The 26,540-nt window shown below is 32.8% G+C and overlaps 1 protein-coding gene across 1 annotated transcript; it reads left to right on the plus strand.

The window, feature by feature from the left end:
• Positions 1 to 1,329: 1,329 nt before the first annotated feature.
• Positions 1,330 to 26,540, plus strand: LOC133198479 (cell death abnormality protein 1-like). The gene is made up of 13 exons (XM_061334569.1): positions 1,330 to 1,494; positions 2,923 to 3,263; positions 18,030 to 18,178; positions 18,791 to 18,899; positions 20,356 to 20,502; positions 20,629 to 20,766; positions 21,421 to 21,552; positions 23,129 to 23,257; positions 23,446 to 23,535; positions 24,828 to 25,031; positions 25,284 to 25,586; positions 26,135 to 26,227; positions 26,473 to 26,540. Exons 1-13 carry the CDS (start codon positions 1,331 to 1,333, stop codon positions 26,538 to 26,540), a joined length of 2,067 nt encoding a protein of 688 aa, XP_061190553.1. The 5' UTR covers position 1,330.

Below are 26,540 nucleotides of genomic sequence, written 5' to 3' on the forward strand. Positions count from 1 at the left end.
ACACTCAAAGTTACGCAATTTTTGGTAAGAATATACATGTATAGCAAAATTTAATACTGTTGCGCAAATGGACCTGATTTTTTTTACATACTAATAATAATAAACAAAAGAGTAGAAAATTTATTAGACATAAGTCTTCTTCAAAGTACACAATATGTTTTCTGTAAATTAGTTTCTCTGGGAACTTTTCTAACAACCCCCGTAGTTAAAATGATATTTAAAGAAATTGTAATGCCTGGAAAAAGTGAAAAAAACCCAAATTTTTGGCTTTGCAATATTTATGGCATTTCCATAAAAATTTACTAGTGCTTCATACACTCTCTAATGTTTTACTCTAACGTTTTACAAAGAATTTTATAGATGCATCAAATATCATCTATTAACTTTTAAACACCTTAGTTTATCCTTTGCCTTTGCATTCTTTGTAATAATACATCGTTATGATAGTAATCTTCTACAGACACACACGCCAAGAAGTCTTTTTCCTCATGGTAACAGATTTTTAAATTATTTTTTCCAGATCATGATGTTCTATGCATATTTAAGAAATTTTGGCACATGTTGGCGGCTACTGATAGAAAGGGGAAATAGGTCAACATATGTTTAATGTTCTTACAAAGGTAATTTAACTGTCTTAAGAGACTGGTATATTCCTGAGTTTTGCAATAGGATTGCTAGAAAAAATATTTTCCCAACATACATTTCGGAGAATCTCCTCTTTCGTTTTTGTACTAAATTAGACTACGGAATGTTCCGTCTCCCTGATCAGTACATAAGGCTCACGGCGGGTGTGATCGGTCAACAGGGGATGCTTACTTCTCCTAGGCACCTGATCACACGTTTGGATTTTCGGGGGTCGATATTTATGTCCTGATCATAGAATTATATTATAAGTAGTTTTTATGAGATCTATAGCTGTTCATTATCCTCACCATTATCATTTTTTACTTAATAAAGTATCCCAAACACCACTCCCCTCAAAAACACTCAAACCATAAAAAAAAGCTTTATTTTAATATTAATGTCAACTTGACTTTGATAACACCCACACTATCAATCGTCCTAAAATACGAAGGACGAAAGGCGTCGTTATGAATGAAAACAGAATATTTGAAGAATGCAATGTATAATTGTACCCAAAGAACCTAGGTGAAAAAAGAAACATATTTACATCAACACGACAAAGCACCTGAGCCTTTATAAAAATCTGCTACTTGCTGCGTCAAGAATAAAGAGATGACAGCTCAGCGGAGCCTTCTTTGTTGCTGCTTTCTATTTAAATACGAACACTTCGCAGTGGATGGTCTGCTCGCAACGTACAGGAAACAAGATGACTAGCTACGCATGCGTTTTCCTTTTCCCGCTCTTTCTCAGCCTCGTTTTGACAGAAGTCAGACCAACTGAGACAGACATTCTTGTGTTACCCGCCAAAGTTTTCCGTGAGACGTTCGGAACTCTGCAGAGTGACAAAGAGAAGACAGAAAGAACTAAATGGTGAGTATTGCTTGCTTTTAACAATCTCATTTAAAGTCAGTATTTCGTCAATTCTATGGTCGTTATAGTGATCTTGTTAGCAAATATAACCTATCATTGGGTTTTATTTTGACAGACTTGTTTCATGCTTATTTTAGGCCTTTGTTTTTATACTGAATATGACTACGAAATGTTCCGTCTACCTGATCAATACATACAGTCTCAAAGCAGGTACGACCGATCACAGGGGATGCTTACTCCTCCGAGGCACCTGATCCCACCTCTGGAATTTCCAGGGGTCCGTGTTTTATGCTCTCTCTATATATTTGTATTGTTATTGATTTTTTGAGACTTATTACTGTGCGTTATCTAACCTTTTATATCATATTAATTAATTCATGCTTACATTTATTTTTCTTTGCGTAGTTTTAAAACTTAGTAGATAAAACGTGTCAACTTTGAAATATTATTGACATAATAATTCGTGCATAAGTACTTCTATTCTAAAAGTTAGCAATAAAAGATATAGCTTTTTGATCACCTCATACTTTAGAGATCTAGCTTTCACAACCACAATAAAAAAGGAATCAAATTCACTTTACATGTAAGAAATGGTTTCTATTAAACGCTCGCTATTTCATCTAAAACAATTTCTAATTCATGTGATCTTATTTTAGTAAGTTTCATAAATCTTTGTCTTTGTGTAATTTTCTGAAAACTAAAAATGAATATTTTATTTTCCTAAGCAGATTGTACAAATTCATTTTTTATTTCTATTTCCCCTATAAAATAAACTTTTCTAAAGCAGAAAAATGAAAGTTACTGTTCTTATCATGAATTCTTCCAAATATACAAATTCTTGAACACCATTAAACACATTTATCAACAATTTTATATAACATGAATGACAAACACGAGGATATACATGTACAAAGCAAACAAATACGTCAGTCAGGTAACAGGTATACAAATTGTTACATTAAATGACTGATCTGATCTGAAGAATTCAACAGCACGAAATCATCTGAAATACTATCTGCAAAGACTATGAGTTTTACACAGTACCTTAAACTTAGTAATAAATATAAAGCTTATACACACAAAAAACTCTTGTTATTTATATATCATACCGAGATAAACATATGGACCTTATTGATAAGTATAAAGGCCTCATGATATGCATTAAATACATACGGGACGCCCACTGTAAGTGGATGACACAGGGATTAAGTGCTCGGAAACACTGGGTAATGTTGAAATTTTACTTAAAGTAACACATATACAATTAGATTAACGTTATCAGTAGTAAAACTCTATTTAAGATCTATCGTATTCCGCGTGGGGGTGTTCGTAGCGTTGGTTGCAGTGATGTGATGTTTGGGGAGATACTGATTTTCAATCAAAAAACGCTCTTTCTTAAATTAATTCCCTCCCTTTTGTCACCCACAGGAAGCGGGAAAACCATGAGAAGGGCACAAAAATGCGATGTATTTGTCCTTATAACAAACAAAGCGAATGCGCATGCGTAAAGGTAGAGACAGAGCTGAGTCGATATCCAGCAAAAAGGGATAGACCTCAAAGAATGATACCTCTTGTTGATGAAAGAAGCCAAGGAACGTGGTCTGTTTCCAATCAAATGTCACGTGAAAGACAGGAAGTGCCAGAGATAATTCGAAGTCAGTTTCCGGGTAGCATCATCACAATATTTTACAAACTCGCGCAGAACAACACAGCGCAAAGATCCGCCGCCATTGATGAGGCCAGACGAATTCAGCGTTTTAAAACAGAAGGTTAATGTAAATGTGACAGACGTTACAACCCGGAACATTAATGGAAGAAAAAAGAGATTTAAAATGAAACATGTCACCAACAGCATAAAAAGAGGAAAAATATACTTGTAAAGAAGTCATTCTCTTTTTTCATTTGGTGCTAGGAAATAGCTAACTTTATAACACTTTTTACACTATTGAAAGGAGATGGGTGAACATGACGAGCGATAAGCCTATAGTGTGACAAACATGAAGATGAAAAATTAAATTTCTATTATATCAAAATTTTCCTTGATATTTCGTCTAACATTAAAATATACTTTATGTAAAATCTCTACAATTTGCAAAAATCCCTCAAAGTTTGAAATTATTTGCCTGTGAAATATTAGACACACACTAAAGCGGGCAAAAAGAGTCATTTTCGCATACTATAACACTATTTTTCGATATGAGTGGGTTTTCGCTCCACCTTTTTGAAAGTTAATCCTCAAAGTTTGCATAAAAATATACATTTTTTGCTTACCAAAAATATGGAGCAATGACCCACTATACCTTAAAAATATACTTTTATGACATAACATTCGCATCTTTTCGAGAAATACTTGAAGTCCATTAAGTCAAGGGTCATATCACAAACATGATTTAAATGCCACTGTTCGTCAGGACTTGTGTAATCTAGTGGTTAGCGTGCTAGTCTCGAAAGAAAATGATTCTCAGGATTTTTATTGCTAGGGTTCGAACCCCACGAATACCACATTAATTTTTTTAATAAAAGAATAAATTTTGCCGAGAAAATTTTCCTCAGAAAAGTTTTATCACAATTACATAAATTTCAATAATGAGAACTTTACTCTAAATATTAAATTCACAAATTGAACAAGATTTTTATATTTCTGAAGCTATAGGCTTTCTGCACGCTATGTTCGCCCATCTCCTTATATAAAATAATAATAATAATACAAAGAATTGAGAATTACACTGCACGTCATTTACTTACTCAGTGTCAATTAACATGTACGGTAGTAATTATTTATCTCCCAGAAAAAATGAATTATACTCACAAAATAAATTAATCACAAATCGAGTTATACATCGTAGATTTCATTTTTTTTAATAAATGATTTAAGGACAAACCACTGGATAGAAAGTCTATAAATCTTATTGATTTACCGTATAAAGTGGGTTCATTTCTGGATATTACAAATGTCTAATAATTTGGTTTCATTTAAAATACATCTTCAGAATATCCTTTTTTACTCTGTATATCTTATAATGTTTTCTAATTGCTATTGAATTTGGTCAAGAGAGTTCAATAAACTATGTTCATACCATGTGTAGCAAAAGATGTTCATCCGGACTGTTTTTACATGTTAATTCTAAAAATTCTATGGAAGGCTGACATGAAGACATGATACTTCAAAGCTTCAAAGAAAAAAGTGTATCAATTCATAAAAAAATAGAATTAAATGTAAATATCTAATAATTTGAGAGTATCGTCTTTGAATATATGTATTTTCAGGTTAAATATGTGTAAGCCCCTCAAGTAAACCGGGCAGCAAGCGTTTCATTCAAGCAGGTTTTCTGTTTATTTGCATCTTCTGTGATTTCACAAGAATTTGTAGTTGCTTTATAAATCTAATACCAGGTAGTTGTAAGGTGTAATAAATGTATCTCTCTCTCTCTCTCTCTCTCTCTCTCTCTCGTTAAATAAAATATATAACATTGTATTTTTTTAGTTAAAGATACAGCTTAACTTTTTTTCTAAAATAAAGTTGTCAATTTCTCCTGCTTTTAAATATTTCGAGACATGGGATGTAGAGGTAATTTATTAACTAAACATCCCTTATTGTTAATCTTCAGTAAAGATCGATGTGAATGCCTATATACCGTAGCATTGAAAAATGAAACTGTACAAAATTGCATAAAAATAGAAAGTTTACTGAATTAATATTAATTATATAACTCTGAGATTATTGATCAAAGACGCCTTCTGAATTCTGAACTTGCAATTTTGTTTGTTCTGCGCACAATTTTCTGAAATATTATATACTGTAAATTTTTCAAATGTTCAGAGACATGTAATTGTATAGTTAATTTGTAAACGTAAGCAAAAGAAAACTGAAGTACCAATGATTTATCATGTAAATTTAAGACTTTTTATCAAAAATGTCCTTAATATATTAAACTTACCGTCCTGTTTGTTCTATGTACAAACTTTCTACTTGACAAGCTACATTTGTTTCTGCTATACATTTGAATAAATACATTGCAAATAAAAAAGATGTTTTTCATTACATTAAATGAAACATTAAATACTCCATTGTATGGAAGGATATTTTGTAATCAATGAACGAAACATAGTCATGCAACGCGTTTCTGAGGCACGTCTCCATTTTATTACGTCATGCCCTGAGATATACTCCTCTCAGACAGACAAACAGACTGACAGACAACGGCCCACCATTGATATCTTTTATCATTGGATTAAATTCTAACATTCTTTCTGTTTTGTTTTCTATGTTTGACGTGTTTTGAATAAGATGAACGTTAAAAATATTAGAATTAATAATACAATAAATTACAATAATACACAATGATAAATAGTACATTCTACAATAATCTAACACAATATACATAAACAATACATGCAATATTAAATTAACTAGAGCCGAGCTCGTTGCAGTGCAACGAATAGGTCTTCCGTCGGAGCTCCGGACAGGACAGAGCGACCTTGAGTCAAGGTCATGCAATATCTTAAGGTTATAAACAATCCTGTAAGGGGTATCAACTTGCAATGTTTCAACAGTAGAAAGACAGTAAAGGAATGTAAAATTCCCCTGTCAGTGAACTTGAACTTGTCCAAGATTATAGATTTTTTTGTTTGTTTGGTTTTTTTTGTATGTTGTTTAACGTCCCTCTCGAGATTTTTTTCAATCATGGAGAGATGCCATGGAGATCTGCAAATTTTGAACTATACTCAGCACTCATTGCCATTGAGCAGTGAGGGATCTTTTTCGTGCCAGCACCTTCTGCCAGACGGGACCTCGGTTTATACGGTCTCATCCGAAGGACCCGTCTCTGCGTCCCACAGTGGGATTCGAACCTGCGACGTAAGGATCAACTCCTTACTCCACGACTCTAGAGCAGACACTTTTACCACTGCGCCACGTGGGCGACTAGACCTTTTTGAATTTTACACTTATTATATCAGTGACCTTGAACTTTACTAAATGACCTATGTTAAGGTCAAAAACAACCTTTGAACAAATTATGAGCTTCCAGTGATACTCAAAGACAAAAGGTATACCTGGAAAAGAATATTGCACTTTTCTGTCAGTGACCTTGAACTTGCCAGAAAGACATAGGATCAAGGTCAAAACATATCCTTGGATCATAAGCAATCTCTGTATCAAGTAAAAGCTTCCAGTGATTTTATATTACAAAGTTATAGCATGGAAAAAAAATTAATATTTATCTGCCAGTGACCTTGAACTTGCGGGAAAAACCTTTGTTATAGGTCAGGAAAAACCCATCTTAAGCAATCTGAGAAAAAGTTTCCTGTGTTCCTCCCACCCCTTATAAATTTATAATCCAGGCACAAATTTTGCAACTTTTTCTGCCAGTCTAGTACAATGTTATCTCAAACCGGTGGATCATAAGCAATCTTTGTTCCAATTATGAGCTTCCAAAATTATAGCACATACAATAATCTTACACTTTTCTGTCAGTGACCTTTAACTTACAGGAATGACCTTGGATGAAGGTCGTGGCAAACCCTTTTGTCATAAGCAGTTCCTGTATCAAGTATGAGCTTGCAGTGACTCTCTATTACAAATAAATGGGTCGGACAAAACTATGCTATTTTTTCCAGTGACCTTGAACTTGCCGGAATGATGTTGGATCAAATCCATGACATACCCTTGGATCATTAGTAATCTTTTTACCAAGTATGACCTTCCAGTTTCTTCATAAAGTTATATCCTTGGCAAATTATCACGTACAGACAGCTCGGCAGAGGGACAGTGTGATTCCAAAAAACACCCCCACCCCAAGCCCACACTTCGTTTGGGGGGATATATAAATTCCTATGTTAAATTATGAATACTCTTTCCGGCCCAAACCTTCTCCCTGGAATCAAGATTTGAAAAAAAAAATGAATGTATACTATGTTGGAAATTTTCTCATTGTAGTCTAGGGGTTCTTGGGAATACTATTTCAAATCACCCCATGTGCAGATCTAGAGGGGGTTGGGGAGCAGTTAAATGTATATACTTAACCAAGTAAAAGTGACCATGACCCCGCCCCCCCCCTAGAAAATGCGGACCCTTCCTCTTTAACGCGGATCTGTGTTAAAATGGTATGAAAAGTCTTAGGTATGAAGCTTTAAAAGTCAAGGACCCCCCCCCCCCAACACACACACAAAATAGGTTTTTCACGTTTGTGAAAAGTTTCTCTTTTTTTTTTTGGCTCGTCATGAATTTTCTGGGTTGAAATATTTTTTTATTGGGATCCCCTTCTGTTAAAAGAGGATGTGACCCGTCATTTGAACAAAACTTTACCAAAAATATTCTGTAATTTTCGTTGTTATGGCCCAGTGGTTCTTGATAAGATAAAAATGAGAAAAATTTACAAGTACATGTACATAGCTTTAGAACGACAACGACGATAACGCTTATATACACCAAGAAAACAAACAAAGATGAAGAATCATGAACAGGAAAGCTTACTTGGGTCTTTGACTTGGGAGATGAGATACTTATTAAAAATTGAAATTATTTTGTCATTTCTTTTACGATCGACGGGCCTGCGTTTCAAATAGAGAGAGAGAGAGAGAGAGAACATTTCTAGCTAGGTCTTTGAATAACATTCAGTGACATCGGTTCAGAAAACCAGGTCCTTAGGAATGTACATGTATATAAAATAGGCAGTGCCTTTCTCGGAATTCATCACCTGCTTCTGTAAAGCTCTATCCTCACTTGTACTTACATGTACCTGGTAAAACCAACCGACTGCGAAGGAAAACATTCTAGGCCTATTTATTTCGGGGATGGGTGTATACGTATAGTGATGAGAGGAAATTTATTCACCTATACGTTCATTAAATATGAAAGATTGTTTCTGAGTATTTGTGTACGATCGTACGACTTTCGTGTTAATTTATAAAAGTTAGATTATGTAAGCAAAGAACTAAACTAACATTTGTTAGATGAATTAAATAATTATTTATCCGTTTATAAGGTTTTTTTTTTTTTAGATATCTGTAAGAACCACTTTATTTTAAAAAAAACAAATAATCGTCCTATTATGGGCGTTCATGATATATTAGACAGGCTATTTAATTAAAATATAATTCAGATATCGACATCCAAGAGAACAACACATTCTTTTTCAGTGGCGGATACAGGAATCTTGAAAAGGGGACCCGACCAGTTTTGGGTCGGGGTAGGGGCCCAAAGCCACACACAAAATGATTTATTAAATCTTGTGTATATTTTGGATACAAAAGGGGGGGGGCAGGTCCCCTGGGCCTCCTCTAAATTTGCCAGTTTTTTTTTCATTATAAAGACTTGCAGAAAAAGCGAAATACTCCAGACATTTAATAAAAATCTCGAACCTGATCTAAAACGCGTTGACAAAGTCAAACCAGACGGTTTTATTTTTTAGGGCATTTTTACAGTGATATGAGAGAAGTCTGATAATTGTGTTTATTTTAAGAAATAAAGTTCGGCATTTTTCAACCTCGTTCGGTATAATATAATTTACTGATAATTTTTTCCGTATAGGAGAACACATGGACGAAGGATAAAAAAAGCGGTATTCTGCATGTACATGTAGTCACATCATTGCTATTGTGTACTCGGATTAAACCCAAAATCCTTCGTTACATTGTATTTGGGTATAATTTTTGCATGTTCTCAGGTGGATATTCATTTATTTTTAGCTGTGTAAAGACAATAATTTCAGTTAATAGAGAAATGTTTTTAATTCATCGTTTTTTTCCATCCTTTTGATTTACATGTTTGCTTTGTACACAAAAGTGTGTGCTCATGTACCGCTGTTTCTACCTGCTATCGATGTGATCAGGGAGAACATGATATCCTCCAGCAATTTCTTATGAAAACACTCAATGAAAACATATTAGGTGAAAATATATATACTCGTTAGTATCTTAATACCCTTAGTATTTACCTGTTTAATTGCAGTGTCACCAAGCGTAACGATCGCTGGCCAGGACTTGAATATAATCTATTACCGTTATTAAAACAACTCGTCAGCTGAGCAGACCTAGGATTTAAACAGTAAAATAGGGAAATTCCAGAGTTCGAAGTGTATTTATTTTGGGCGCTCTTCCACATAAACAAATAAAACCGCATTTACACGTATTTACATGCATATACCAGTAATCCGTATCATGTGTATATTCAGTTTATTAGATGAAATAAAACAAATGCATAAGATTAATCTTCCTAAGCAACACGTTTTTAAAACAATCTATCTAATATAACTAACGGTATAAAATAACAAAGAAAATAACGGGTTTGTGTTTGTATTTAATATGGAATGAGAACAAATCTTAACCTGTCACATACTTCGTTTTCCAGACACTAATTGCCATGCGTAATCTTCACATGCACGGACCAAGAGATCACAAGTTTGAAATGTATGGCTTCTCATTGCGCGAGTTTTGTCAACACATGTCGGAGTAGACTTATCTAAGCCAATTGATTTCCAAAGAAAACTGCATAGGAAGTTTTTTTTGTACACTTTTAAACGGGTAAAATTCATTCGACGCTCAATAGAATTTTCAAATACAAGTGAAATATTTAGGTTACTTGCGTCCGACCTAATATTTTGTATGCAATAAAATTGTAAGTTAGGAAGAAAATAATACAAACTCAAAAGTACTTAATTTTATTTTCGATTTTCCTGACAATTTAAAATATGACCTTCTTGTACAATAATCGTGATAATTATATACATGGTGTTTAATGTTCATAAAAGAAATAGCAACTCGTTAAATAATAACATTAGAGAGATAAATAAACTGTTTCTTTAATACGCAAACAAAGTGGTCTTTTCGGCATTCAAAATGCATTGAATTTGAAGTGAATACTTGAAAGGCAGTTAAGACTAGCTGATTAAAACAAGCGAGTGATAAACAGTAAGACGAAATCATATGAAAAATTCGAAATGATTTTAAAGTAATTTTCAACAAAGCGCAATTATCTCGATATCGAGAAATACAATGATTATAAAAATAAATATGCAACTTTCTTATAATTCATGATCAGCGAATAAAATATAAATCGAAATGTACTAGCGACTTAATCAAAGATATTATGGAATAATCTGAAAGATTCAACATATTTATCCACTCATCACTTAGTTTACAAAATGTATTTGGAATGGCCATTCTATGGTTTGTTTTGTGTATGACCTTAGATCGCTGATTCACACGCCGATTGATCCCCGGTGACCCCCTTTGCCACGCGCTATCGAGGGAGGGGTTACATAATTGTAAACACACAAGGTGAATGTAAAAGGCGTGTACTTAATGGCTGTAAATAGTCTATGTTTAAAGTTTTGTTTTATTTTCTAACGTTATTGTTTGTTTCTATGTGATACAGTCCCTGAAACGTTCTACTTTCCCATTTTTCCGTTCGCTCACCGTTCGTTCACCGTTCGTTCAGCGTGCGTTCACCGTTCGTTCACCGTGCGTTCACCGTTCGCTCTCCGTTCACAGTTTTGCGTTCACCGTTCACCGTGCGCTCGCGTTCACCGTTCACAAAGCGTTCAGCGTTCGCTCTTCGTTCCGTTCACTTTGCGTTCACCTTGCGTTCAGCGTTCACCTATCGTTCAGTTGTCATTGCCATTCGGAACTCCCAAGTGAAAAGACTTATCTTTTTGTAGGTAAGGAGTTACAGATTTTTTAATTTAATACTAACATATCGTGTTTGAAGAATCATTATTTCATGGGGGAAAATCTAAGATATATATTTTTATTATTCTAACTTAGCTATTAGGTTATTCATTAAATTACTCTGGAAAAAAAATGTTGTTATAAGCACATCCTGTACCTATGTAGAACGATGCTGAAATATTAAATTTAACTAAGGCCAATGTGCAAATACTTCAAGCACTGCAACATTTTGATGTTTTGTTAAAGACGACAAATCGTTAATGGAGATATAATTATCCAAGTCAAATAATTACGCAGCAAAATTACGAAAATATTTATTTCTAACGCGTTTTTTTTATTCAATTACTACAGAAAATATGATAGAACTAGTTCTGAGAGTTATACATAGTACTGCGGATATCCTGTAAATTTATTATCTTTGGAGCGAATTAAATTGATAGTGTGTTTAAAGGAAATATTTATTTAAAATGTAATGCACTACAGAATATTCGCTACTATAATACATGTATGTAAAGTCTATAGTTATAGAGAAAAAATCTTTCTTCACCGTAACTTTATATGTTTGCTATTCGATATAATTAATACCCCCCCTTTTCCCCTAAATCTGTTACTTAGTCAGTACTGTATTTCCAGAAAATTTTAATTAACCTGTTAAAAAAAAGTTAAGGTCTTTTTTAGAACAAAAATTTCAGTCTCAAAACAAACATGCATCTAAAAAAGTCACAAAACAATAGTAGTTCAAAATGTACACGTGTCGGCGGTGGTATTTGAAATTGGCAGAGGGTATGTTTCAAATTCAAGTGTTAATGCCCAATATATTTTATTCACTAATTATTCAAATGTTGGTATCAAATCTAGAAATGATAAAAATAAATGTTATAACTTGCTGGAAATACTCGCACTTCGTCTTCGATGTGACGAAACTTTCACACCTGCACAGTGTCGAATGATTTTGATTGACAGGACAAGCACGTGGACTTCGTGTGAACTTGAAGCAGGAAAATAAAAACGAGTAATACTGTCAAACAGATGGATATGATTTGTTGATAAAAAAAAAAGTTACTTTCACTGTCTAATATATTTAGAAAAAAATATCAGAGTTATTGTTTGATATAGGTGCAAACATTTAGTGAAGCCTGAAAGGAAGGGGGGGGGGGCTGAAACGGAACATCTCTCTCTCTCTCTCTCTCTCTCTCATTTGTCTGATAAAAATTATAACAGCATATTACTTAAATATCAAGTTCTGAAAATTGAATTTATAACAAATAATATGAATATGTATCTTTGTATTATCTTGTCTGAGTATAATCACGGCCATCTACAGATACATGTAGAAGTCGGCTCAATAAATCATCATGAAAAATAGAAATGACACATAATATATTATTGTATTAAACATTTAAAATACGAGCGTATAAATGCAAAACGTCCACTGACCTTTGTAATTAATTTTTTTTAGTACTTTACATGAAATCGCCTTGACACGGAGATACATATATGAATGGATGTTACAATCGCTTTAATTCATTCTATAAGTCAGAAGTTTTCTCTGATTTGTTATCAAATAAGAATAAACATTTTTATTTTCCAACTAAAAAAATATCTTTTATACTTCAGCGTTCGGCAACAATTGCAATGTTTTAATGCGTTAAAAATCGTGTGATTAAAAACTTACTGTGCATGAATCGTCTTTCTTAGGACAATTTTGGAGAATTTATTTTATTTACTTATTTATTTATTCATTTATTGATTTACTTATTTATTATTATTATTATTTTTTTTTTTGGCACCTGACATTATAATACAATAAAATAGTTTCAATGCAAGGAAAAGATCAGAGGCATTCCGAATATATCGTTCATCTTGCGTTCACCGTTCGTTCACCGTTCACTTTGCGTTCGCGTTTGCGCTCCGTTCGCGTTCTGCGTTCGCTCACCGTTCAGCGTTCACACATCGTTCACCAAGTTGCGTTCAGCGTTCACACATCGTTCACTCACCGTTCGCTCTGCGTTCGTTCAGCGTTCGTTCACCGTTCGTTCAGCGTTCGCTCACCGTTCAAGTGGGAAAGTAGAACGTTTCAGGGACTGTAAGAAGAAAAGGTTATCCTTTTTCCCACTGTTTAGTAGACTGGTTTATCCAAATTTGAAAACAAACGAATAAAAAGGGAAAGTTGTCAGTAAATAATTTGGAAATAAAGCACAGTATACTTCAAGAACCTTGATTCTAAAGAATATTAGCATCAAATATAGCCAGGTTTATTATTTACAGTAAGTTTATCTTAATTACACGCATGAAGAGCTCTTGTTTACTTGCTGAATGAAAACAGTAACCTGTATATGTGTTATGCTTCTAGCTCATTTAGAACACAAGACTCAAACAAAATAACGTTTTCATGAGATCAATAAGATGTTAAAGAACAACTTTATTTCCGGCAGCTATTTCGAAATATTTACCGTTTTTGAGTTATAAAGCAAAAACTTTAAAGGGCCCCAGATCCCTAATTCTAGGGGCCAGACCCTTTTTAGTGGTGTCAAATGAAAAGCCTTAAAATTGTGCACAACTTTTATTCTACATGTCTTATCAAAATATTTTTAGTTTAGAAGATAAAAAGGAAAATATGTGTAAATTTTCGCTATTTTAGGCGTTCTAATTTTTGACCCCTCTCTAGCGCCATTTTGAATACAGAAATTGAAGAACAAAAACCGATGTGCACAACTTCAGTGCTTCTATTATTTAAATTCGGTAAAATTTCTACTCCAGCTTTTGTAGTCTCTGAGCCTTTGTCTGGAAATGAAGCCTCTCAAATTTTCATTTAAAGGGAAATAACCCAAAAGCGGAAGTGGATTTTTGAAATGTTTGATAGCATTCTGATAGAGTTTTGTAACGTCTATAAACCCTGCAAATTTGAGCAAAATCCGTTGAGAAACGAGCGAGATATGAGATCTCAAAGTTGGCGTCTAGGAAAAAAAAAAGAATAATAAGAATAATTTTAACCATCAGAATCAGTAGAAGGTCTTCCGCCTGGAGCGGAAGACCTTAATTATAGAGTCCGCAAATATACAATATTAAAATTTTAGTTGATCGTTGGTGTATTATAAACTTTCGTGTCTTGATTTTAAAATTTTGAAGTGTTGGAGACATTTTTACATTTAAAGGTAATTTGTTCCACAATACTGCCCCCGAATAATTAAAAGAATTTAGAGATATTTATTTTTGAATTTAAAACGTTTATTCAAATTTTACAAAAATTCAAGGAAATCAAGGGAATAAATAGCCAGAGATAATAAAATGTGTCATAATGAATAAAAATGGTTAAGAGGATTAAGTGCCATCTTAAGAAAAAGTTTGCTTGCTCTCTTTCGACTCAGGATAAGAAAATTCTGTAGTTTGGTAAGGGAAACCCTTTTAAACATCGCAAATTAAAAGTTGCGATAGTTATCATTGGGGTGGTAAGAAATCTTCGACTCAGATATTATAATAAAAAAATCCCTGTAGATTAAGAACATTTGAGTTGGACCGTTTTAGTTAGTCTGTCGGGAGAGGACAACGAAGAATTCTTTTAAAGATGGCCAATTAAAGTATTTATTTTTCTTGAAAGGTATCTTTAATTTTTGGTAAGGTTTTTTGAGTAAATTTGTTTAAAAGAAGTCAAAAACTGATTTATTTCATTGCCATTATTTTTAGCAAGCAACGCAGAAAAAAATCGCTTAATGAACATGAGTTGAATTACCAGTTTCAAATATTGAATAAAACAAATGTTAAGATTTAAGAATTTTCTTGAGAACTTAATGCATTCCACCATACGATATTGTGTGCAATAAATCTTATTTTTTTTAATCAATTTTCCAGTGAGCTTTAAATCAAATATTGTGTAATGAGTTTTGAACCAGATACTGTGTAGTATTCATTTTTTTTTTGTTTGAACATATTTTATTGTAGTTTCTAATTACAAAGGGATTGGGGCACAAGTTCTAAAACTTATTATGCCCTCTTCCTACATGTAAATTACAAAAATTAAATTAAATTAAATTAGGTCACAGTTAAATATGTACATTCAAAATATTCAATATTAGTGAAATTTACAAATCAATGCATTTTAAAGAATCATACATATAATTCAGTATATACATGTATATATAAATAAATATATTTATAATAATACTAATACTAACATGTGAATCTGCCGGAATGTTTGATAAAAGTTTGAACAATAGAGAAAAGACGTTCATTCTCCACAGCACTCAATGAATCTATCCCCCATAATAAAACATGTGTATTTAAAATGTGAATTTTATCAAATAATAAAAAATTATCAAGAAATTCCTTTCTGGTTTCTTTATACTTTGGACATATAAAAATTAATGATACGAATCTTCTTTTTTTCCACATGAGCATAAAGGACTTGAGATAAAATACATCTGTAGAGGTCAATATTTAATGCACAATTATGTCAAAGTCTGGTCTGGAGAACATTCAGTCGCCTGTTACCATATTCAAAATATGATGGTGGGGCAGACTTTTTAATACTTATTTTAGATTTAAAATTTGACAACAATTGTAAGTTTCTATTTTCAAGTGGTAATGAGTTCCATTCATTAACTACAGTAGGAATAAACGATGACTTATAAGTCTGTAATCTACATTTTGGAATATCAAAATTTTCAGAATTTCTAGTAGAATAGCTATAATGTATTGCATCGCATATTTGGAAGTATGTCCATTAGATAATCTGGTACTCAATTATTATGCATTTTAAAAAATGTCTTTAATCTTGCTGTCTGTCTTCTACAATTAAGTGGTTCCCATCCCGTTTCGAAGTAAAGTGGATCTTTAGAGGCTATGGTTGTTAAACCTGTGACAATTCGTGCAGTATAAAGTTGCAATTTTTTTTAGTTTATCTTTATCATTGTCTTGACAGCAGCCCCACACCACAGAAGCATATTCAAGTTGTGGTCTTATAAATGACGTATACATAAGGGAGAGAGATTTTCGATTCATTTTAAATTGTAATTTTTTTAATAAAGCCAATTTTCTGTAGGCACTAGCCAGTAAATTTTCAATATGTGATGTCCAACTAACATCATGTGAAAATAATACTCCAAGGTGTTTGTGCTTAGTGACATTTGTTGAAAGAGAAGCTTAGGATATTCGATGTTTTTTTTTTTGTACTGAAAATTATTGCTTTAGTTTTAGAGGGGTTGAATTTCATAAACCATTTTTTTACCAAAGTTCCAGTGCATTAAGATCGTGATTAAGATTTCTTTCAATAATTTTCATATTTTGAGATGAATGTTGGAAAGAATTGTCATTTGGAAATAGTCTACATAAAGTGATCATATTGTCAGCAACATCATTCACATAGATGAAAAACAAAAGTGGCCCTAATATTGAGCCCTGGGGAACACCAGCATACAAAGGTTTAGGTGATGATAACAAACTACGATACAAAATTCTTTGATGCCTACATTCTAAATAGCTTTCTATCCATTTACACAAATTTCCATTTATCCCATATGTTTTAAGTTTAAATAAGATACCTTTATGCCAGACAAGATCAAATGCTTTTGATAGGTCGCAAAATATCATACAACAAAATTTTCCATCATCAATAGATTTAACAATATTATCATATGTTTCAATTAACTGATATACAGTTGAGTGACCAGGTAAGAAACCAGCCTGATATTTATAAAAAAGATTATTATCATGAAAATAATTGTAAATATACTAAAAAATAACTCGTTTTATGATTTTGCTTACATAGCTCAGCAACGAAACTGGTCTATAGTTTGACATCACAGAAGGATCTTCTTTTTTAAAAAGAGGAAGTGCATTAGCTAGTTTCCATTCTGAGGGAAAAATACATTCATTTAAAAATCGATTTAACGGCAAACAAAGCAGTTTGGCAATAGAAAACTTTGGAGATTTTAACATCTTGCGACTAATGTTGTCAGGACCAATGGCCTTGTTTGTGGGAAGTATTGATATAATATCAATTATTTCTTGTTCACTAATACATACATTACTAATTTCATTATTACAAACATAATATGCATAGGTAATTCTGACCCACTGTCATCAACACATGATACAGAAGTAAAATATTCATTAAGTACATCTATTTTCTCTTCATTGGAATAGGCAATATTTGTATCACCAGTATCTGTTGTATATTGTAATGGTGGAATATCAGAGGAAACTAGTTTTAAAAACATCCTTCAATAATTTCCAGTAAGGTTTCGAGTTGTTTTACTAGCGTCTGTAAGATGTAATTCTAGATTATTATGGTAGTTTTAAATTGCCTGTTTTCTTATATTGTTGAATTTATTTCTTATATGTTTAAAATTTGCCCAATCAGAGTCTTTTTTACTTTTAAGAGCTTTTTGTCTAAGTCTATTTTTAACACGAAGAGTTTTACATGTATGTAATGCAGAATCAAACCAGGGTTTATCTTTTGGCCTTATAATAACAGAATTTTCAGGTACGGTCTAACTATGTTCATAAATGTCAAAGAAAAATTTTCCGTAGCCTGGTTAACATTTTGTGCATTACAAATGAGGTTTTCCCAATCACTATTTTCAAGAAGGAAGTTAAGTTGATCCGTATCAGCATTTTTGTGTACCCACACTTATCGTTCATAAGATTTGTTTTGGTTGACACTTGATTAAAAATATATATATATATCCCTTTGTGATCACTTATATCACTGTCTATGTCTAACACGCCTGAGTGAAGAACTAAAACATCCGAATTGACTAGAATTGGGTCAATGAGTGTGTTCGAAGTGTTCGTGACACGAGTGGCTTCATGGATAGTGTTTGTAAGATTGTATCGTAAGAGGATTTCATTAACAATGTGTGTTCTAGGAATATTAAAGAAGTCGACATTAAGGTCTCCAACTACAACAATTTTAGTGGAAATGTCAGAAGCCTTTTCTATAGACTACATAAGGTTATTCCAAAAGGATTTATCACTGTTTGGTGGGCGATATACACAACACAGTAGAAAGTTACAGGTAGGTTCGCACACTTCTAACCAGATACATTCTATTGTAGTGGGTTCAAGGTCAGTGCGTCTGATAATTCGAAGAGATTCAAAAATATAAACAAGAATTCCTCCTTCATAAGAAGTCCTGTCTCTTCGAAAAATTGTGTTAAATCCCTCAATTGAGATATCGCTATTATTTATACTACCGTCTAAATGTGTTTCTGTGAAGCATAAAATATCGAAGTCAGTGACAAACGTTGTCAAACTTTCAATTTTGTTTCTAATGCTCCTAATGTTAAGGTGAAAAATATCTAAACTATGAACAGGATCACCATTTGGACCGGGATTAGTTTCGATGTCGCCAAATAATAAAAGTAGTAAATGAATAACTTGTAAGTAGAAATGTACATGACCAAAGTTTTTCATACCCTTTTTAGTTATACATTTAAACATTTGCAAACATTTTTTGTACGCATAGAATAAAAGCAAAAGTAAGTTCCGAAGATCAAAAATGCAGAAGAGCATTGATTTAAGGAATGAATTTAATAGCTACCCATACGCTATACGGTATAAACTGGGTTGGGTCAGTTTACGCTTTATAAACGAAATGGATGTAATGCAATACTGTGTGTTATTGTAGATGTGGACCTTTGGTAAGGGCTGTGGACAGAGATGTGAGTGTGATCCTAAAAATAGTAATGGATGTGGGGCGGAGAACGGTGAATGTTTTTGTCAGCCAGGCTGGTACGGTAAGTGATACAGAGTAATAGAACGTACTGGTACAGTACCTGATACAAAGTAATAGAACATACTGGTACGGTAAGTGATACAAAGTAATAAAACGTACTGGTACGGTAAGTGATACAAAGTAATAAAACGTACTGGTACGGTAAGTGATACAAAGTTATAGAACATACTGGTACGGTAAGTGATACAAAGTAATAAAACGTACTGGTATGGTACGTGATACAAAGTAATAAAACGTACTGGTACGGTAAGTGATACAAAGTAATAGAAGGTACTGGTACGGTAAGTGATACAAAGTAATAAAACATACTGGTACATGATACAACGTAATATAACATACTGGTACGGTAAGTGATATAAAGTAATAGAACGTACTGGTACATGATACAACGTAATATAACATACTGGTACGGTACGTGATACAAAGTAATAAAACATACTGGTATGGTAAGTGATACAAAGTAATAAAACGTACTGGTATGGTAAGTGATACAAAGTAATAGAACGTACTGGTACGGTACGTGATACAAAGTAATAAAACGTACTGGTATGGTAAGTGATACAAAGTAATAAAACGTACTGGTACGGTAAGTGATACAAAGTAATAAAACGTACTGGTACGGTAAGTGATACAAAGTAATATAACGTACTGGTACGGTAAGTGATACAAAGTAATAGAACGTACTGGTACGGTAAGTGATACAAAGTAATAAAACATACTGGTACATGATACAACGTAATATAACATACTGGTACGGTAAGTGATATAAAGTAATAGAACGTACTGGTACATGATACAATGTAATATAACATACTGGTACGGTACGTGATACAAAGTAATAAAACGTACTGGTACGGTATGTGATACAAAGTAATAAAACGTACTGGTATGGTAAGTGATACAAAGTAATAAAACGTACTGGTACGGTAAGTGATACAAAGTAATAGAACGTACTGGTACGGTAAGTGATACAAAGTAATATAACGTACTGGTACGGTAAGTGATACAAAGTAATAAAACGTACTGGTACGGTAAGTGATACAAAGTAATATAACGTACTGGTACGGTAAGTGATACAAAGTAATAAAACGTACTGGTACGGTACGTGATACAAAGTAATAAAACGTACTGGTATGGTACAGTATGGTACCTGATAAAAAGTAATGGAGTAAAAGTGATGGATCTTTAGGTGATACAAAGTAATAAAAGGTGTTGAAAAGTAATAAATAATGTTTGATGAATTATCATTAAATTGAAACTTCTTTTGCAATCCATAATAATGAAACATTTTCTTGATTAATCGAATATTTAACCTAAGAGTTACATTGATTTTTTGGGGGTGGGTAGGAATGACGGAAAAAAAAAATCTTAAATAGCTCTCTGTAAAATACATTTTTTGTCGTTCAAAACGTCACTATGTTAGTTTATTTGAATCAGTTTTTTCTTTTATATATTAGGTGTGAATTGTAATAGTAAATGTGAAAACGGAAAATGGGGAGAGAACTGTGATAAAACATGCACGTGCTACAACAAAGGGTCATGTGACCAAGAAGACGGAAGTTGTATATGCCGTCCGGGTTTCAAGGGACCCAAATGTTCGAAAGGTACAGTGTACACAATATTTACCATCTACGAGAAAGAATATTATCTAATTTGAAAAAAACCCATTAAAGTATCGAAATTTTCATATTCAAAATTTTGATTTACATTAATGTTTCTTTTCTTTCCAGCGTGTAACGATGGTTTCTATGGAAACAGTTGTCGTTTTCAGTGTCAATGCGGGCCAAACCAGACATGTGATCACGTGACAGGTCAATGTATTTCTACGACCTGCCCTGCAGGATATACTGGTCAGATATGTCAATACGGTAGGTCTTACTCATTAAACGGAAAAGACATTTTATTTAATGCAAAGAAAGAAATTTTAGAAGCTAGTACCTTGTATCTATTTATTCAATTGTCTTCAAAAGAAGCATTCTAATAACAAGAATAAAGTTGGAGGCGCTCACATTCTCCTCAGAGCGAGTAAGCACGTGTTATCATCAGATGATGTAATGTAAAAATCGAAAAAGTAGAAAATGTTCATACAGTTTCAATAATTCACATTATAATGTAGTGTTTTCCTTGTTGAAACAGTTGCCTAATCCTATGTTAGTTATGTCATATCATTCTTTCTTACGTCATCGTATTGATTGTTAAGGAGTTGAAGGACAAATTGTCCTATGTTAACGTTTGGCAAATTGTGCACATACGTCTACATAAAAAAGACGTAAATCTTGCTTGAAATCAATGACTTAGACTGATTTCTGGAAAATTGTTGTGCTTAAAATGGAATAGTCTTTGATTATAATCTTGATGTAAGTTAGGTAATAAGTTTGTTATGAAATATGAATTCTACTTTGTTATTAAACATTACTAATGCCAGAAGAAAAACACCTTTTCCTTCTTTATTTTCTATAGTACATTTTCTCGGTTTACTTTTATTTACTGTTCTCTCTAACTACTCTCTTTTTATGCTGCAGTGTGTCCTTCCGGTAGATACGGTATCCGGTGTAACGAGACCTGCCCTGATTGTCATAATCATGGCGTCTGTCATTCGACAGATGGTTCCTGTATTTGTCCAATGGGATTCTATGGAGCCACCTGTAGCAAACGTAAGGTTCCCATGTATAAAAAAAGGACAAGGAAATCTGACATATATACAAGATACGGGCAAACAAATCTTATATGATGTAACATCATATGTAAATATAGGGAATAGTGGGACACACTATCCATAAACAACCAAAAATTAGTATTTTATTAATGTAATATGATACATGTATATGTTGACTATCAATATATACACTATGTAGTCAAGCCTGTGATATAAACACTATTCACTTAAAATGTTAAAATATACACTTTTATTTTACAACCTGAGTATATACATGTTCAGTATATAATCATACAATATTAACACAATGTAAATACGATCTTAATATAATCGTGTACACTGTCTATATTTAATCTTAATATGTATCTGTACACTTTCCTTATACAACCTGTAATGTAGACATTTTCTGTAAATAACAAGAAATATACACTAGATCCATGTACAAAATTTCTTAATTGTACGCTATCAGGTTATGTACAACTATACTAGACAAGTTAAATTGATGCAAAGCATCAAATCGGCCAAAATTTTATCATTTTATCATTTTAAAGAATTTTCGCAAAAACGAATCCAAAGTAAAAATTCAAAATAAAAAAAATACAGGTACCATGCATGGTACAATTTTTTATACTCTAATTTTCACTGTGATCAAACAGAGTAAATAAATTTAAGGATATAAAAATAGGATAGTATCATCACAAATTGACACAAATACAAATGCAACACATATCTATAATGACTTATTATGAATGACTGAATGTTACAAAAAAGGACGTACAAACTTCACGTGCTGATATCATTGGATCTATGTCATGTGATAAGCCGATATTCTATTTCAAATGTATATAAAGTGCAGAAAAAAATATCGTTATGACATTTGCAACTTTAAATAACGTATTCAAAACACAATTCACTGCTTAAAAACTTTTCCAATTTATTAATTATTTTAGGCACTGTAATTCATATCCGGAAACTCAATATGTTTTGATTCTATATCTTATGCACGTCCATCTTGGGGAGCAGTTCATGCAACAACGTTTTATAAAATCATAAATTAATGAATATCTATTGAGAAATGAAAAACAAATTGAAACCTGAAAACAACCATTTAGACAAAGTATAAAGCGAATTTTTAAAACTTTTATTCATGACTTTTATGTTTGTTATCAACAAAGAATTATTTCATCGAGGCAATGAAAAAATAACGCCTCAATTCCTCATGTGCACAATATGACACAACTACAAATAGATCGGCCGCTCCTGCGGCCGATATTGAACGCGTCTCATATACAATATTTAATAAATGCTTTCGATTCATCGATTTTAATTGTTATCTATAAATATGTTCACAAGCATATATTTTATAAGTATATTGATTTTAATAGTAAATTATTCTACGTAAATGATGTTATGAAGGTTTGGTTGGTTTACTACTTACGCTATTCACTGTATAGATAGATGATCAGAACCTATCAATATATTAACACACCTTGTCCAAAGAAAATTTGTCGGAAGGAACTTTTCAGCGTTCCGGATACTCTTTCGATAGTTTTAATTTTCAATTTCACTTTCAGCCTGCCCAGATGGTTTCTATGGAACCGCATGTAAATCTAAATGTTCTTGTGAGAATGGCGCAAACTGCAGCAAAGTTGACGGAAATTGTGACTGTACTTCCGGTTTCATTGGTGTCAGCTGTTCTCAAAGTAAATAAACCTTTCAATTTATATGTACGAGTTTTCTGTCCTCATTTTATTATTCTCTCATTTGGCAATGTTTTAGTTATAAATAAATTATAATTCTTATTTTAAATCCCTTCTTTTTCTTGAAATCTTTCTTTAAAATTCAGGTTGCCCTGAATTTCTACAAAGTCCTTACTTATTTTCTTATTCAGGTTGTCCTGAGGGATATTTTGGAAAACACTGCAGTAACTTATGTGTCTGTAAGGGAGTAGAATTTTGTCATCCGGCCTATGGATGTATAAGTAAGTACTCCATCGGTTTTATCAGTATGGATGTATAAGTAAGTACTCCATTGGTTTTATCAGTAAGTTTTCTGCAAATGGCTATATCAGCTATATCAGTATTTATTCCATCTTTGGCTATATCAATAATTATCCCACCTAGAATTGAATAAGTAAATATCCCAAATATGACTGCATTAGTTAATCCATTGTATGAAGATTTCAGTTAAATCATGTCTACCTCTTTCATTATTACCAGTAACTTTCTGCCTACGGTTTATCAGTAATTATTTCTTCTACATTTTTCTCAATAAATAAAACGCATACTGATATATCAGTTGTCCCCAAGACAACTATAAATAACTATTTCTCCTATGATTATGTCAGTGAGTAAACTGTCATTTGTTAATCAGTAATTATCCAATTTAAGGCTGTTTCAGTGAGTATTCCGCCTACGGATCAGAAATTATTCTGCCCCTACCTACATGTATATTAGACAATTTCAGACAATATCAATAATTATATGACTGTGTCAGTGAGAATCCAGGCTACAACTGTGTTCAATAACACATTTTAATCAGCCCTAGCGTCGTTTCAAAAAAAAAAAAAAAAAAAACCCCATTGTGATTTGGAAAATTTCACACTACATGTAGGTCAATACAGTATACGAAATCTATTTTGCGATATAAATATTTAAATTTTAAGTTCATTAAAATACAATAATGGACCATTGTGAAGTACATCCACAGTACTGTATAAGTAGTATACGTACTGTCTGTAAAGAAAACAACAACCATCTACCCTTACAAAAAATTCTATAGTAAACTATAGTCAACTATAGTGATTACTCTGACAATATGAAAACTATTAACTATAGTGATAACTTTGACCTTTGATTACTATAATAATTTTGAGGACTTTGATTTACTATAGTATTCACTATGACTCTATAGTGATAACTATGAAGACTTATCCTTAACCCCCTCCCTTCCCACCTTCACCAACTCCTGCCAAGTTTTCCTTTCGGAATATTTTTCCTTCCATATTTGATTCTTTTATGAAATGAGAGTAAAAGAAAGATTAAGCGCCTGTAAAATAATATAATCACAATCACAATTTAAGCTGTTCCGTACCCCTGTATATAACGCAAGTTTAAATGTCAAAGTAAGCTGTCGACTGTAAAATACGTTTCTTCTCGCAAAAGTCCAATATGAGTATTACAAGCTCACATTAATCACCAAGGTGAATACATATAATTATTGAATTCTTATTTGAGTAAAACGTCATTCTCAACCGTTTCCTATTCTTTCTAGGTCAACCAAATATTGCCAAAATAACGAACAGTGAGGAAAAAGGTTCCGCCAGTGGACTGATTGCCGGAATCACGGTGACCGTGATCATTCTGACACTTATAATTGTTATTATGGTTATCTACTACAAGAGACGCATGGGTCGCCTTAAGTCCCAGAATCGAGCTGTAATGCAGTACATTCAGTCAACAGAGGGCGCTGATGCAGGTAAGAATATAAACATTTAAACTAGACGGACATTAGTAAGATTTCTGGCAATCACTGTTTTATATATTTAGTGAGGAGAAGTTTAGAGCAACAATATAGTCAGGATCAAGTGTTCGTGGAGATATACCATTGTACCATTGTATGGTCTGAGAGAAATAAACAAACAGAAGTATATTATAGTAATTATTGATGATTGGATTTGGTAAAATCTTTCCATATTGTAAAGGGCGATTTCCTTATTTCCTTTATCAGCCGGTAACTTGCCTGTTTCTGGAATCAACAACCCTGTGTATGTATCTGACAATCAAAACGTATCCAACATAGAGCGGGAAATTCAACGTCAGCAGCGTCAGAGCAGTAACCAAGGAAACGCTTCCTTTAGTCCAAAAGAGGCTGCATGTGGTGGAACTAATGACCTCACAATGGCTAAAAACGTAAATTTTTCTTCACATAATGGATGCGGTCCTACTAATGACTTTGACGACGATGATGAAGTAGATAGGTACACCACACTGAAGGACTTTCAAGCCAAGTTAGATGATATAAATAGAACTGGTAGGTATTTTTGACATCCCCATGCTCTATAATAAAAATTTTGCACAATTTTTCTACCTCTAACGAAGTCTAGGTCTTAAATTTCCTCTTCATATGGCCTATTACTTGAAACTTCAGCTTTGACGATTTTAGTCAATATGAAATTGCATCCGCAACTGTAGTCGATCAAACAGTTTGTTCTGGAAACAACTTGACTAATATCTCATCAGATAGTCAAGTCGAACAAACAGACTCTTCCAGGAACGAATTACTATGTCTCATCAGAAAGAAAAATCGGACAGACAGACTCTAATAGACACGACTTAACTAATAACTTAAAAGGGAAGACGAACAAATAATCTCTCCTGAAAACGACTTAACTATTGCCTCATAAGGAGGTGAGGTTAAACAAACAAACCCTTCTCGAAAGGACTTTGCTTTTTTTTTTATCAGAAAGTAAAGTCGTCCCTCAGAAATGTTGTTATCTTGTCACTAAAGATACTACAAATATGGTCCTTGACAATAATGTTTTCCTTTTTATGAAATTAACATTTGTATGACACTTGCAGAAAATTTAGCATGTGCAAAAATGGACACCAAACATGGAAATATGTACAACAACATAAAAGTTAACATGGAGGGTTACGATAATATCTCCGTAGGTTTGTGTCTTTCCAGTATTTGTAAACATTGTAAACATCTTTACAGAATGTTTGTCTTCCTCTAATTAAGATTCTGATTTAAAAGGAATATATATAACTTTATGTTAATAGGGTTAAAAATGTAAATTCAGTGAGACATAACAGAGGATGATTTCAATACCACTAGTATAAGAGTTCAGGTTCGATCAAGTCATCCATTGCAATACTAAGTTGGCAAAGATGAGTGATTTTTTTATGTCTTATAGATTCCACGAGTTCCGATGATTCAATGGAATTTCAAAAAAGACAAAATAGAGATTTCTATCAAGATTGA

This window comes from Saccostrea echinata, unplaced genomic scaffold (genome assembly GCF_033153115.1).
Source record: "Saccostrea echinata isolate AGI-Se365-2 ecotype Australia unplaced genomic scaffold, CSIRO_AGI_Sech_v1 ptg000033l, whole genome shotgun sequence".
Lineage (NCBI taxonomy): Eukaryota > Metazoa > Mollusca > Bivalvia > Ostreida > Ostreidae > Saccostrea > Saccostrea echinata.

Excerpts from the sequence above, each read along its gene's own strand:
- LOC133198479 (XM_061334569.1), top strand. The coding sequence starts at position 1,331 with ATGACTAGCTACGCATGCGTTTTCCTTTTCCCGCTCTTTCTCAGCCTC. Across the intron at positions 1,495-2,922 it reads AAGACAGAAAGAACTAAATG|GAAGCGGGAAAACCATGAGA; the intron begins GTGAGTATTGCT and ends TGTCACCCACAG. Across the intron at positions 25,587-26,134 it reads AGATGATATAAATAGAACTG|AAAATTTAGCATGTGCAAAA; the intron begins GTAGGTATTTTT and ends TGACACTTGCAG.